This window comes from Trachypithecus francoisi, unplaced genomic scaffold (assembly GCF_009764315.1).
Source record: "Trachypithecus francoisi isolate TF-2019V2 unplaced genomic scaffold, Tfra_2.0 Lachesis_group18, whole genome shotgun sequence".
Lineage (NCBI taxonomy): Eukaryota > Metazoa > Chordata > Mammalia > Primates > Cercopithecidae > Trachypithecus > Trachypithecus francoisi.
Genome location: NW_022681463.1, coordinates 12,612,909 through 12,629,213, shown reverse-complemented (window position 1 = coordinate 12,629,213; position 16,305 = coordinate 12,612,909). Strand labels below are relative to the sequence as shown.

At 38.5% G+C, this 16,305-nt stretch overlaps 1 protein-coding gene across 9 annotated transcripts in view; it reads left to right on the top strand.

The window, feature by feature from the left end:
* The window catches only part of TPP2 (tripeptidyl peptidase 2), a 91,061-nt gene extending 75,768 nt beyond the window's left edge, over nucleotides 1–15,293 (top strand). For 3 of the 9 annotated variants that reach the window (XM_033177324.1, XM_033177323.1, XM_033177329.1), the window contains 5 exons: nucleotides 673–803; nucleotides 3,458–3,583; nucleotides 10,150–10,357; nucleotides 12,429–12,548; nucleotides 14,380–15,293. In XM_033177324.1, coding sequence (XP_033033215.1) covers nucleotides 673–803; nucleotides 3,458–3,583; nucleotides 10,150–10,357; nucleotides 12,429–12,548; nucleotides 14,380–14,469 — 675 coding nt within the window. In that variant the 3' untranslated portion in view covers nucleotides 14,470–15,293. Of the gene's footprint in view, nucleotides 1–672; nucleotides 815–3,457; nucleotides 3,584–10,149; nucleotides 10,358–12,428; nucleotides 12,549–14,379 lie in introns of those variants that run through there. The other 6 variants (XR_004428979.1, XR_004428978.1, XM_033177326.1 and 3 more) reach the window with 4 other exon arrangements.
* Nucleotides 15,294–16,305: the final 1,012 nt, after the last annotated feature.

The following is a 16,305-nucleotide window of genomic DNA, read 5'->3' as shown; positions in this document are numbered from 1 at the left end:
TGTAGTTCTAGTCTGTGATGAGGTGGACCAGTTCTCATTAGTCATCAAAGCAGTGGGAAAGTGCTGTCCTAATCAGATAAAAATCATCAAGGGTTCAGAGTGAACCAGAGGGTGTTTAAAGGAGATTTCTTAAAAGACTTTAACAAGAAAGAGGCAAATTGTTGGGAACATCATGGTAATCACAGTTAGACTGTTGATTATAATGTTTACTCTCATCTTTGTGTTTTTCATGATGGATCAGAAAGAACTGGTTTCATCAGCTAGGGCTTTTTTTTTTTCCTCCCTGTTTTCAGGTAGTATGCAACTAGAGTAATAACAATAGCCAATCACATTTCTAGAATCTTAAGAAATATAGAAAAGGAGTTACCTTTGTTAAAAAAAAAAAAAAAGAACTTTACATTTTTATGAAGTTTATATTTTGCTTACTTTTACCATTGTACTCCAGCAGGGAATGTAAATAAGGTATTTTTATTATACATCTGAGCTCAAGTTTTATAGAGATATCAGCAATTAGAAAAATCACTTTAGGAGAGAGCATGGAGCCCCTGGGTTCAATTCTGTAGTTTACTGACATTGCAGGTGTAGCTCTCATGGTTGAGACAGCAGAAGTGAAATTTCTTTCGTATGCTGATTGATGTACCTATTTTTTATTACTTTTTTTTTCATCTCCAGGAACGAATGAAAAGACTTAATGAAATTGTTGATGCGGCAAATGCTGTTATTTCTCATATAGATCAAACAGCCCTAGCAGTTTATATTGCAATGAAGACTGATCCCAGGCCTGATGCAGCTACTATAAAAAAGTACCTAACCAGTAAATAATCTTTCTTGCATCTCATTTCTTAGTTAACTTGTTTTAAAAGTAGGGACTAATAATATAGAGGATATTGCTTTTCTGATGTTTGTTATATCCTTATAATGGGAATTATCACTATTTGGATACTCTCTCCTTAGAAATTTTAAAATAATTTTGTCCAATATTTTTAAGAGTAAGCCCAAGAAAAGTAGTTTGCCTTCTCTGCTGTTAAGTACTGTCAAGGTGGAGAGATATGAGTATCTGTGATCAAGCAGTCCAACCACTTGAGAGTTTATGTGAATTGGACCATATCAGGAAGACAAAAATTAACACTGTAAAATTAATATTTAAAATGTTTATTGTCCAATAACATGAAAAACCCAATATTTGGTTTGTAGTGAAATAAATGATAAAAAATAAAATTAGGTAAAACTATCTGGCAACTTTTATGAAACTGGCTTTATAGTATTACTTAGGGAGAATAGAAGGAGAGAATTTATAGTTTTGCCTTTATAAAACCTAATGCTGTTTGTAAATAGAGAAGCTTCCCTGGGTTTATGACTGGTTGGTATGGTTCCTTCCATGTTGGTATAATGGTCCGGTGACTCTGAACCAAGCTACCGTTTGGTCACTTTCACCCTTCCATGAACTCTTAAACCATCACCTCATGGTAGCTCTCCCAATGTCAGTTACTTGTTTATCACTTTGGTTCATTTTCAACATAACAGGATCGTTAACTAGGTAGAAATATCCTGATTCTTTTGTGGTTATTATAACTAATAAACCAAAACTATTCAGGCTGCCTGAAAATACTAAATTTTCCTTAAAAATTTTATCAGTTTTAGTCAGTATTTTTTTCTACATAAAATAGTTGGATTCTAAACTGCTAGAATTCTTTCCATTATATCATTTATATTGACACTATAGGATCTTACGAATCTTACAAGCAATAATTTGCAAGTGGGATAGAATGTATTTAAAATTAGTTCTTTGATCACTATTATTACCTTTTCATATTTTTCAAAAGAATAGTCTCAAAACATTGCCATTTTGTTGTTGTTAATAATAATAGAAAATACAGCCGCCATTTATTAAGTGCCGATTATGTACAAGGGACTATTGAGGGCATTTTAAATACATTGTTTTATTTAAATTTAGTCTTCCAAACAATATGAAAGGCAGAGGCCTTTGTATCCCCCTTCTAAGGAAGAGAAAACTGAAGTTCAGAAGGGTTAGATGACTTGGCCCAGGTGCCACTGCTAGGAAGTCGGAAAGCACATAGTCAAATCAGGATCTGCCTCCACAGCCCATGCCCTTTCTTTTCTCTGTATATTCTTACTGCCTTCTTGAGAAGGTTAACATAACTCATTATTATCTCACAGAAAAAGGAGCATCATCTGCCTCCCATCCATCCTCGTTGTGTTCCTTTCTGTCTCAGGGTGATCATTGTTCATCTTATTACAAGAGGAGGCTGGCCTTGGTCACTTTAAAACTGTCTTCTGCAGATCACCAGTGATAACCAGTTGCTAAAAAAGAATGGCCCATTCTGAGTCTTTCTTGAGCTCTCTCCAGCCCCTGACATTAACTATCCCATATACTTTCTAGCTTTTGTTATTTTTTATACTTTCTGAAAATAACATGATTTTCTCAAACTCAGGTATTACATGAAAGAACACATATGGTTTTCTCAATTTTACCATCCACAGAGGAAACTCAATCTCAGATTACAGTGAGCCATAAACTAATACAAGATTAGTGTTACTTTGTTATTGGTCTTTTTTAATCACTGTTTTTAATCTTTTTTTTTTTAATTTCTACTCTTTGGAGATTACTAGACATTGACTATCATGGCTATTGGAAATAAGCTTTGATAAAACTAGAAAGAAGCCATAAAACTTCGTAAAAATGCTGAGAGTGGAGCTGCTTTAAGTTTTTAGCAACACTGGGTCAACTTGTCTATCCTTATAATTAAAGAATTTCTCTCCAGGCCTTTGCTTTGGCCTGACTGAAATAGACTCTGGCCAGGTTGTGTTTGGACAAAAGACAATATTCAGAGTTGAAATATTTTACAAGGTGCTATCAGGAAATACTTAACATTTCTTACAGATCTCATCTGTGGGCAAGTAGCAGCCAACTTAAGCATTAATTTCTCATTTCCATGCAAAATTGCTTTCTCTTAAATCACTAACATCAAATATTATAAAATGCCATTTTCTAATCTTAAAAATGATATTAACTTTTTGTTAATTTGATTTCAAGGTATTTATTGAGCAAATACTTCATGTAAGGCATCACTGAATGGGACTTAAAAAATAAACAAAATAGTCTCTACTCTTAGGAGACTTATCATCTAATATAGAAGATGAAATTGCCAGATAGGAAATTATTAAGAGATAATGAAATACAAGTATTTTTAAATAAATATTTCAAATTGTAAAAACCTGTAGAAAGAAAATCTGACTTTCTCCTGAGTGGAAAAAGCCTCATGTATTAAAAAGGTATTCAATCTCAGCCAGTCAGTATACAACCTAAAGAGAGGAAAGGAATACTCCAGATATGTAGCATTTAGAGTACGTGATCAGAGGATGCTAAAATAGAAAGGGATCTTACAGCTAATTTAACCCAGGTCTGACAAATGCAGATTACCTATGTCACCCCCAGGTTGCCTTCTGATTTCTGCATCATTCCAGCCCTTCTCTGGGCAGCCAGGATCCATCAGGCAGCATTTGCCGAGTCTGCCCTGCAGACTCTGGCCGAGCGACGGATGAAAGGAGTACTCAGACACAGGTATCCAGTGAAAGAGCGGGCTAGGGGACTGCCAGCACTAGGAGCCGAAGAGAGTTAGCAGTCCCCCTAAGCCAGCGATGCTCACATTTATTTAGTAGAGATTTAATGACAAAGGTGTGGAACAAACACAATTTGTGGGTAATAAACATTGTCGACCCCCCGAGTAGAGAGCAGTCCTGCACGCAAATGCTCAAAGGTTGGTTTTTGGAGACAGGAGTAAACAGAGTTATCTAGATAAGTTCCTTTACATTCCCTTGTTACCTGCCCTTTGCTCTCTGGCTCCAGATAAGAGAATTTGGCTGCCTTCAGTCAAATCCTCTTTCGAAGCTTTTGTGAGACCTCCCAACCTTCCAAGAAAGTTTGCATCTTTCTCTCTAACTTTTACCCACCACCCTGACCGGTGTCCTACATCTCCCCCTTTTCTGTTTTTTGCATCAGGTTTTGTTGATGGAAGAGTACAGATGTGTGCAGTAACCAGTTTGTCTGGCATAGTGGGTACTGCTTGTATTCCAGCTTTGCATTCCTAGAATTAGTAAATAATATAAGACAAACATGAGTATAATCAGTAACATGCTTTTCCAGTCAAGGAGTGACGTGTAGTGTTTCTTGGCACCTCAGTCCAATGTGTGCCGTTACTAAGGAACCTACTGGGGGTGTGTTAACCCCTTCCAGCCAAGCAGTTACATTATTAGAGCCGGGGAAGGTGGTGTCTGCCCAGGTAACAGGGCAGAAGAAAGGCAAATCTAAGAGATGAGCCCCGTAAAGGTAGCAGGTACAGGTTGCAGGCAGAGTGAGATAATATGAAGGTTTAATACCCTATGAGAGTTGCAGTGTACAACAGAAAGTATAGCAAGGAACAGATTATCTGGAGTGAATGATATCTATGTTTAGAGCAGGATTCGCTTAGCTTCCTGAGTTTTCTTCTTCAGCATCCCCCAGGTAATGTCCGGGGCTTGTGTCATCTGAAGAAGCCACATCATCCAGGGCTATGGGTCCTGCAGGGTCATTTTATTCATTTCTGGCACCAGATTGGGTCCTAACCATGCTATGGTATGGTTTGATGCCTCGTGCTGGAATCCAGAGAGGACCTGAGGGGGTGTGAACACAAGCATATCTTCTTCCCAACGTTAACAATTCATTTGAACCACACCATACATTACTGTTTATATCTTTCCATAAAACTGCAGGGTTTAATGTCTTGAGAGGTTTTAGCAAAGTGCTTTTCTATAGCTGATTGAAATATATCATTTAGATTTAAAAAGTAAGGGTAAATAAGGCTTGTGCCAGTGGTGTTGCAGGGTCCTTACTCATATTCCTTTGTTGTTGTTGTTGTTGTTGTTGTTGTTGTTGTTGTTTTCTGAGCATATTTTTAAGGGCAGATTGGACACGTTCTACTATGGCCTGTCCTTGGGGGTTTTAAGGGATGCCTGTGGAATGGTGGATGTTCCACGTGTGACAAAATTGCTGAAATGTTGAGCTGGCATAAGCTGGACCATTATCAGTTTTAATGTTTGTGGGCCACTCCATAAATGCAGAAGTTAAAAGAAAATGTTTAATAACATATTAGGCAGACTTTCCAGGAAGAGCATGTGTGCTGATTAGGTGAGAATTGGTATCAACAGATACATGTACATATCTTAGTTTTCCAAATTTAGGGACGTATGTAACATCTGTTTGCCATAGCTGATTAGGATCTAGTTCTTTAGGGTTAACACCTGTTGAAGGAGGGGACGTGCCTGTGAGCTGGCAGTTTGGGCATTGCAGGATAATGTGTTTCATCTTTGGGTAAGTTGAAATTGGTTAGATAATTTTCTCCAATTTTGGTGGAAACGTTGATGTGAATGGGTGGCTTGGTCAAGCAGTGACATCATAATCTGCAGGTCTGCTTGATCATTGCCATAAGCTAGGGGGCCGGGCAGTGAGCTGTGGGCCTGAATGTATGTAATGAAACTAGGATGTGTACGTTGATCCACCAATTGCTGAGATCAAAGAAAAACTGTACACAGGGTGGGCTCGAGAGTGGACTTAATGAGGGCTGTTTCAAGGTTTTGCAATAAATAAACAGAGGAAACAGAGTCACTAACAATATTGATAGGCTGAGCAGAAAAGGTCTCCAGGGCCAATATTAAGGCTCCAACCTCAGCTCTCTGAGTGTTATTAAATCCAGAACAAATGAGGGAATTGTGTAGTCTCCACCAAATAGCCACTTTCCCATTTTTTACCAGAGCCATCAGTAAAAAGCATTAAAGCATTAGGTATGGTGAGGGTGAACCACTTTTGTAGGCATAACTACAGGAATACAAGATAAGAACTGAAGTAGTTTATCAGCAGGAAGGGCATGCTCTATATGGCCTGTATAATCAGAGAGTACTATTTGCAAGTCTAGAGATAACGGCAAGACTGCCTTGAATTGCTTTTTACTTAAAGAAATTCTGATGACATCAAGGTCATAACCTAGCAACTGATGGCATCATCTGCAGCCTGAATAGACGACTTTACTAACTAGCTGGATATAGGGAGATAGAGTTTTAGTTCTGGTATGTGAGCAAAAAACCCATTTTAGGAAGCATAGCCCTGGGGACATCTGTCCTATTAATCCTGTTGGGTAATGCTTAGTAGGAAAAACAAACAACTGAACTGAATATTGAATATTGTGGGTCTGTGTGATCCAGTTGCCTCTGAAAAATAGCATGCTGTATTTCCTCAATTTCCCTTTTTGCTGCAGGAGTTAAATACCTGGGAGAGTCTAGGGCTGTATTGCCCTTTAGGATAGAAAGCAGGTTTTGTAATGTATCAGTAGTTATGCCCAAGGTGGGGCCAAGCCAGTTATTGTCGCCTAGTAATTTCTGATAATCATTTAAGGTGTATAAGTTGCTAGTATTTAATTTAACTTTTTAAGGTCTTACTGACCGATAAGTTAGAATGTATCCAAGATATTTCCAAGGAGAAGACAATTGTACTTTTTCAGGTGCTATGATTAAACCTCTTAACTGTGTATTCTTTATGACAGAGGCATATAAACTTAAAAGTACTGGCTCTGTTGGAGCTGCTAGTAAAATACCATCCATAAAATTAATAATCTTGCAATTAGGCAAGTCTTTTCTACTGGGGAGCAAAGCCTGATTTACATGATACTGATACAATATTCCTTGAGAAAGTACTTTCCAATGAAATTGGCACGCTGGCCTCTATTGATTGCTAGTATTGTAAGCACAAATTTTTCTCTGTCCTGTTCTGCAAGGGGAATAGTATAAAAGCAGTCTTTGAAGTCAATAAAGTCAATAAGACTATAGGCCAATCTATAGGAATCGCCGCTGGGGAAGGGAGGCCCTGTTGAAGGGGCCTCATAGCTTGCAAATTAGCATTGATAGCCCATAAGTCATGCAGAAGTCTCCATTTGCCAGACTTTCTGGGAATGACAAAAATGGGCGAATTCCAAGTGCTGTTTGACGGTTGTATATGGCTGGCTTTTAATTGTTCCTCAGCTAATTTATGGGCTCTTTGTTATTTCTCTCCCTTTAAAGGTCACTGTTCTAGCCAAATAAGATTTTGAGAGAGCCTCATCAGGGGTAGGGGAGGAATAACAGTGGATCTCTAATAACATTATTAGAGATCTGCAGAGTGACCTCAACCCTCTTGTAAATGGACTAACGGCTCCATTTTTTTTTTTTTATGCTTTTCCTTATATCTTTATAAGTGTTAAAACTAATGGTTCATACACTTAATTGCCTTGCCGATTTTGCATTACCAGGCAGGCCAAGAGCTCCCCTTCTAATGCCACTTGCCTAAGACAGGGTCCCATAGCTGTAGCATATTCTTTGTCTTTTCTCCAGTTTATTGGAGGAAGGAGCTCAGGCAAAACCTCCATTCCGTCTTTGTTATTTTGCCCAGCGGGGCTGGAGGAGAAGGAGGAGGTGTTAAGGTAGATAGATGATGGCTCCTCCTCCCTTCCCTTTGTAGGTTCTTCTGTGTAGAGGGGGACCAAAGCAGCCCTAACTAAGGCCCGTAACCTTAGAGATGTCACTGGGACCTGTTGCCCTTGTGCATGATGTTGTTTAGGATTTCTCCCGACTTGTTCCCAGAGCTCTATGTCTAGCCTACCTTCTTCCAGGAACCATGGGTTATGGGAAACAACAGTTTGCATTAGGTCCCTTAATTGAGCCTGTGAAAACGAGGCTCCACTAGCTTTAAGCAGCTGTGAAAACGAGGCTCCACTAGCTTTAAGCAGCTGTTTCAATACTTTTATATACTGTTGCTGTTGAGCTGATAACTGTTGCCCCATGATGAAACCCTAGCCTGAACAATTCCCTCGAACTTGGAAATCCCAAGCGGGCACCAATGACTTACTGACTGCGCAGTCTCTTCACCTTCATTTTTGAGGGTTCCATTGTGATCCATTGCAGCGTTCCTCACACGGGGCACCACCTGCCAAGTCTGTCCTGCAGACTCTGAGTGACAGATGAAAGGAAAGGAGTACTCAGGCACAGGTATCCAGTGAAAGAGCGGGCTAGGGGACTACCAGCACTAGGGACCGAAGAGAGTTAGCAGTCCCCCTAAGCCAGCGATGTTCACATTTATTTAGTATAGATTTAATGACAAAAGCTTGGAGCAAACACAATCTGTGGGTAATAAACATTGTCGACCCCCAAGTAGAGTGAATGATCAAAGGTTGGTTTTTGGAGACAGGAGTAAACAAACTTATCTGATAGGTTTCTTTACATTCCATTGTTATCTGCCCTTTGCTCTCAGGCTCCGAACAAGAGAATTTGGCTGCCTTCAACGAAATCCTCTTTCAAAGCTTTTGCAAAACCTCCCAGCCTTCCAAGAAGGTTTCCATCTTTCCCTCTAACTTTTACCCACCACCCTGATCGATCTCCTACAAGCATTGGCCTGGGTGTGGAAACCTGCCTTGTCAACCCATTGCTGTTCCAAGCCCCTTTTCTGCTTCACAAAATCAGGATAGTAGTTGTGCCTGACACCTTGGGTTATTGGAAGGCATAAACAAAGGACTGCTGAGAAGACATTTAAGGATGGCACCTGGCATCTAAGAGTAGAGGAGGGGAAGGAGGGTGGGTCAGGCAATGACAAGCCATGCAGATGCCCCACAGCTTGGAAGCCCCAAAAGTCTACTTGTAAATCCTTTTCTTCTTAATTCCAATGTAAACAAGCAGTACCCAGAAACATCTCCACAAAAAGGGAGTGCAAGTTGGTTCTTAAAGCTTTGAAATGCTGTGCTGAGCACTGAGGGATCTTTTAGGCATAGTTTCATTTACATTGCAAATGTATTGGGGTTGGGAATTGTCCTCTTTGATGAACTCTGCCAGTCTGAAGGAATTTCTCAACAGCTCTACTATCCACGTTGCCTCCCTGCTCACTTTCAAGGTACCAGATCAAATGGGCTTTGAACCTCTGAGAATACCCCAGTCTCGGGCAATGTTTCAGCAACAGCATTTTCCATGGTACTTAGCGTTCATGTTCCCTGCCATGCGGCCTCTTAGATTAACAGGACTCTGGTGCACAGGATGAATGTGGGTGAGCCCTGGAGCCGTCAAGTTTTTGGGCTGATGGCTGTCTTTCCTACTGCGGATCCTTACTGATGGCATAGTCCCGGCAGGTGTCACATGCTACACATTTCCCTCTGAGTCTTTCAGAGTCACTCTTAGCCGTTAGTTTGTTCCACAGCTAAGTGCCTCATCATCATTTTCTCAGTACTTCTAGTCCACATTTTTTTCATGTGTATCTGACATGAGTTGGACAGAATGCCTCAAATAAGCATACATTCGAGAGACTAACACTTTCCCCTGGAGTGTAGGTGGTGGTTGTATTTCATTCAGCAATGATTTATTGAGTTTCCATTCTGTGCCGGGCACTATCCTAGGCACTTGGAATGCATTGAAGAAAACAAAGATGCCTGCCCTGGATCAAGGCAGTGTGCCATAGTGATTAAGAGCACAGATTACAGATTTCTACTGCTAAGCTTAGAATCCTGGATCTGCCACTTCCTAAGTGGAGGACCTTGAACAAATTGCATAGTCTCTTTGGGCCTGAGTTTCCTCCTTTGCAACATGGCAGTAATTAATAGTCTCTCTTACTCAGAATGGTTTGAATGTGAATGAATTAACATGTTAAAATGCTGAGACAATTGCTGGCACATTCAGAGTAAAGCATTGTATTTGGTTGTCCTAGTCATGTACTGAAAGTTTTAAGTCATGACCTCTGTGTGTATATATATAGACAAATATGTAATGATTGCTGTCTATAAGAAATCTGAAAACTCAGAAGACATTGACCTGATTAAGAGTTATATAGCTAAAAGAATTTAGAATAGTGATTAACCTTTCAACTCTGTTGCTTCTGGCATTCTGTATGTGTAATATAGTAGCTCATTTGATGTTTATTAATAAGGCATCTTATTTGATGTACAATACAAATGTATGTACCTGGATATACAGTATTTCTGCATTATAAATCTTAGGCAAAAGAATACATGAATTTAAGTTCAGATAAGAATTTACTTTTAAAGGCAGTTTACTGATATCTGAAATATTTTTTAATTTGCTGTACAGTGACATGGACAAACAAAAATCCACCCTCGTAGATGCCCTTTGTAGGAAAGGTTGTGCCCTGGCAGACCATCTTCTTCACACCCAGGCTCAAGATGGAGCCATTTCCACTGATGCAGAAGGAAAGGAGGAAGAAGGAGAAAGTCCTTTGGATTCTCTGGCAGAAACATTTTGGGAAACTACTAAATGGACTGATCTTTTTGACAATAAGGTAACCTTTCTGCTGCTTGTTTCGGCAAAGTTCTTGGGGTTACTCCACAGACCTCTCTTGTGCCACATTGCTGGTTACAAGAGGAAGAGGTAAATGGAAAAAGTTAAGCTGGGCTCCGAAGATGACATGTTTAGCATAGTACTTCATGTTTGTCTCACCTTTTTTTAAAAAACATTATTTTATGGGCCTGCAAACTGGCTGTTAAACCATGATAATTTTAAAAACAGTTTAAGAATATATGTAGTAGGCTTTTAGTTAAATCAGTTATGTACGTAGCTAAATTAAGAAAGTCTTCTAGAAAATGCCTTCAGGCCTACCCTTCTCTATTTATATGCTAATTTGTTGGTGGTAGGAGATTGGGGGCAGGTTGAGGGGGCATACTGGTTAGTTTAGATGTTACTTATTTTCCTCAAAACTCTTGAACTTCTAAATAATTATCATCTTGATTTGTAGCTAATCAGTTTTAAAACCCAATTCGGAAAAGCATTGTTGATGAACTTTTTTGGATTTTGGTTACGAAAACATTGTTAATTTCTTTTAGATCTCTACTATAATTCTTGCAATCGAGATTATACAAGTCATTAATCTTCTTTTCCTTTGAAAATAAAGAAAATAAAGTAAATGGAGTCAGTAGGATTTCCTTCGCTTATCACAGACCATCGTTTTGTTTTAGTAGACGGATGCTTGTTCTCAGAATTAACTGGTAATTTGCAGTAAAGAACCCTGGAAGTGGGAAGAAAATTATTATATGCTTCAGATTTTTCAAGCACAGTACGGTTGTGCATTTATAGAAGGTACTCAGTTATATTTGGGAAACTGAAAGAGTCAGTATTGCAGCAGAGGTCAGGAATTTGAATCTGAAATTAGACCCCTTGAGTTTGGCTCCTGTCTCTACTTTTATATGTGACCTTAGGCAACTTACTAAATTGTGATACCTTAGTTTCTTATCTGCATGACCTGCCTTAGGCTGTGATGAGTGAGTGTTAAGTAGCTGCAGTGTCCCCAACAATATTTGCTGTTACTGCGAACAAACAAGGGAACAGTTATTGAAGGCCTGCTATGTGCCAAACACTGCTTACCACTGGAAACATAAAGATGAATAAGAACCTGGTTTTTGTCTTTGAGGAATCTAACAGAGATTGACAAACACTTGATGAACATCATAATAAAATTGTTTTAGGTCATTCTATTTTTGCAATACTACTACTATATTAGGGGCCATGCATTCTGTTACCGGTTTACTGTGTTTATGGCAGCGATTGTTAAATACTTTAGAATACAAATCAGTGTCATAGGATTTTCTTTCAGTACATTCTCCACATTCCAAAGTAGAGACCAAAAATATATATAAATGATTACAAGTATATTTGACAGATATAGTAATTACAGGTAAAAACTTGTACCAAAGAAACCATGCTTATATAATCTAATACTTGTTTTTTGACTTCTATCCTCATTTGCAATTTTGGCAGTTTATACTGATTCTGCATTTTGTATTTCTATCCTGATTTGCATCTTTGTAATTATTTATGTTAGCTCTGGTTTCTTATGCATGAAGAGGTATTTTTAAGTGGATTTCCACAGCTAATAATTTCTCGTATTAGTTTTCTTCCTAAAAAACAAATGGTTCATTCTGTGGAACACTCAGCTCTTTTGAAGACACTGATTATCTTTTTTTTTTTTTTTTTTTTTTTTTGAGACGGAGTCTCGCACTGTCGCCCGGGCTGGAGTGCAGTGGCCGGATCTCAGCTCACGGCAAGCTCCGCCTCCCGGATTTACGCCATTCTCCTGCCTCAGCCTCCCGAGTAGCTGGGACTACAGGCGCCCGCCACCTCGCCCGGCTAGTTTTTTGTATTTTTTAGTAGAGACGGGGCTTCACCGTGTTAGCCAGGATGGTCTCGATCTCCTGACCTCGTGATCCGCCCGCTAAAAAGTTTTTAAAAATGTACTCGATATACCATATTCATTTCAAAAGCTACACTTCTGTTAAAGCCTTAATTTTATTGTTAAAGCTAATGCCTTAAAATTTAAATTATTTTATAAACAAGCTTTATCATGTTTTACATTGTAGGTTTTGACATTTGCATATAAACATGCATTAGTAAATAAAATGTATGGGAGAGGCCTTAAATTTGCAACTAAACTTGTGGAAGAAAAACCAACAAAAGAAAACTGGAAAAATTGTATTCAAGTAAGTGATATTTAAAATGTCACTGTTAAGCATCACTTTGATGTTGCATAGTGACAGGATAACTAGAAAGGATTAGGATTGTGATATAGAAATCATGGTTTTATTGTGACCAGTTATTACACTAATTAGCATAATGTGAACTATAGAATAAATACATGAGAGACAGTCAATAAGCTGTTTAAATTTTAAAAACACTTTTCACTGCTATCCAAAAAATTGATACTAGCCTCAAATGTTTTCAGCAAGGGCAAATGCATTTTGAATATTGTAAAAGTAGAAGCCAGTTTTTCTTTATGAAGGAAACAATTCCTTTTAAATGCACGTTGCCTCACCTCTAAAATGGTTGAACTTCTGGAGTTTATATTTGATTTTATTCTTCATTTGAGATGGTAGGCATTTTTTAAATTATTTTACCATGTATCATATTATGTGCAGAGAAATTCTGTAGTTGAGCTTTCTGCACAAGTTAGTTGTCAAGTAAAAAAATTAGCTGAATTCTACAGAAGTTAGTTTAGTCTGACCTCGTCTTTGTACATGCATAATTGGTTTATGCCTAAAGGATACATTAAGGCAGGGGAGTTTGGTGGTGCCAGATTCAGCTAAAGGGCAAGTCCAGGTTAATTATACTTTATATGTAAGGTACGCTTTGGATGTAAAACTGACCAGTAGGTTCCTCTGAAAATGTTTGATAATTAGAGTAAGATATATTCATATTTACTCTTAGAGCTTTTTGTTTACCTTCACCAGTCAGTCCAAATTGCAAGACATTTTAAATGAGCTCCTCCAGATCTTTGACTAGATTAAGAGAACTCTTTCTGGAGCCAGGTGTTGATATGTCTAATGTGGTTCTCATCATGTGGAATCTGATCCGTGAGCACTTAGGTTTGTAAAGCCAGTGATCCCTGCCGACGTTCACATCAGGGAGTGTTTCTTAACTTGTGTGCCCTCCACTCGGCGCCGCGCTCCCCCCCCTCCACCCCCCGCTGCCTGTTCTCCACACAGCAGCTGGAAAAGATGTCTTTTTACACCTGCTGTTGAATCTCCGTCACATTTGGAATAAAATCCAAACTCTCCCCTGTGGTCCATAAGGCCCCTCCCTACTTCTCCAGACTTATTTCATATCACACTTGCCCATATAAACTCTGCTTCTGCCACACCAGCATCTCTGCTTAGCAGAAACAGCCACACCTTTTCCTACCAAAGGACCTTTTCCTACCAAAGGACCTTGGCACCAACTGCTGCGGCTGGATGGAATGTCTTTCCCAGATTCTCACACCAATTTCTTCTTGTCGTTCAGACTCCACTTACGGGTCACCTCCATAGAGATTCAATCTCCATAGAGATTCCTCTAACTCCCCAGTTAGTTTATATTGTATCAAATATTATATCTACTGTACACGTGATAAATATCTTATTACTTGTTTATTCATTTATTAATTTCCTTATTTGTTTTCCCTGAAAGTGGGAGGTGAATTTGTTCCATGCTCTTTTCCCAGTGTTTGACATGATAGTTACTCAGAAAAAATGAATGAAAGGAAGTTAGGTTGGTAGGAAGGAAGAAGGGAAGACAGGGTAATAGGAAAGAGGGAAAAGGACAGTTGGTAGGGATAATGATGAGAAGAATAGGTTGGTTAGTAGGAAAGTTGGTTGACAGTAAGAAAAGTTGGTTGGTGGGAAGAAAGATCAGTGGGTGGGTGACAGTTGGTAGAAGGAAGATTCTGTATGCTACTACCTTACTGTTACTAAATATTTAATACAGAATTTATTCTAATACTGAGCTTAAAAATCTGTCACTTCCTTTATAATAATACATTATTGTATTTTGTTGTAGCTGATGAAGTTACTTGGATGGACCCATTGTGCATCTTTTACTGAAAACTGGCTCCCCATCATGTATCCTCCCGATTATTGCGTATTCTAAAATAGGAAACAAGACTTTAAATTTTAAAAAAGGAAGTTTTATAGTGAATGGATATAAAAACAAATTTGTGGCATTTTTAGTCTAATGCATGTTTTCATCCACTATCCAATACTGATTATTAAAATGACGTGTATTTATCAGAGAATTCACTGACGTGTGGCTTAATACATGTAAATCTAGACCTCTGACATCATGATGTTTTCTTAATGCCTCACATTGCTGGCACGGGGATGTGCCCTGCCTGCCAGCACAGAGGACTTCGAGTTGGGTTGCAGCTTATGACATGCATGATAGGTTTTGGAGGGTAACTTTTAACTGCAAACCTGTAAAGTTCTATTTTTTATTTTATAAATGAACAGGGTTTTAACATGCTCAACTTGAATTTTTTTCAATTGTATGAAGGCCTTAAAAAAGCTACATTAAGCGTAGCTAAAATTATTTATTGGACTAAAAATTAACAGAACTTCATTTCCAGATTTTTTTTTTTCTTTTTGGCAAATGTTTACATTCAATTAAGGGGGAAAATAGAACCAGCACAAATGAGTGGCAATTGCTTCATCTTGGGGTAATCACAGGCAAATCATTTTCACATCCTCTAGAAGTTCAGAGCATCAGAATGAACTCTGTGAATACATGTGTAAGTGCCAGACAGCTGAATCTTTATCAGGTATTGTAAAGATACACATATGATATGTTTATTAAAATTGAAATAATGTAAAACACGTGAATAAATTTGCAAAACCAAGATCACAGTACACCATATGCACTCTGGTACCTTAATTTTTTTTTATAAATAATAAAAGTGAATATTGAAGCTTCTTAAAGTTGGTCTTAATTTTTCATAAATAAAATTTGGGGTTATAACAGAAATAATACATTAAATACGTAGACAAAAAATTAAACATAAAGTAATCTATTTTACAATGTTTCTTACAGGGTTACAAGTATTTGAATATATTTCCAATTCTTGTGTGATTAACTTTTTTATTATTTTTATCTTTGGCTACTACATGTGCATCTGTCGTCATTCCTCCACCAAATAAACAGACACAAGTAGTATTAAAAAGTTTATGATCCCTTATCTAATGGCAAATTGTGTGTATGTATGATTTTTTTATCTTGTTCTCTTAAAATTTACTGCTGCAAAAGGCCTACCAGTAATCCTGTCTAGTCATTCCTGTTTTTGCTGTATCTCATGAAAGTGTTAGAGCCTTTATGAGAAACATAAATACATGTATGTGCCCAATACTAGTTCTGTGGCCCCTTTCCAATAAGAAGAGGCAGTTCCCAATTGTTACTGGGAGGAGTTTTGCCATCTCATGGGATTTCTTTCCTTCCTCATGTTAGGCTGCTTCCTGGGAGAACTTCTCTTTACCCCAGAAGAGCCCCACCTGCTCCTCTTCTTAGGCACCACAAATCTCAAACCCTTTCTCCACCCCCAGCTCTAATGAAATGTACAGGGACTGGATGACTGGAAGCCGCAGCCTGGGTCTCTGCTGTCTCATCCTGGCTCAAGTACTGACAAGCCAAATCACTTGACCCTCATGCATCTCCTTAAGAAAATCATGGTGTTGAATCAATGTGACTGTTCCAACTAGAAAATGAAATAATTTTGAATAATTTGAATTAACTGAGTCTTTGCCTCCACTGTGTTTCCTTCTCTGTCCTCCCAACAACCCAGCATTCAGAATACATGTGTCTTTGTCTTTGTCTTTCCCTTTAGGATCTAAGTCAGAGAAGCCTTCATAGGGAGATAGGTAAGAGGGATCCTTGCTGTCTCCCCTAAAGGGGAAGGGGAGGAAAACTTGAATGGAGAGAATTTTCTGAGGAGTGAAA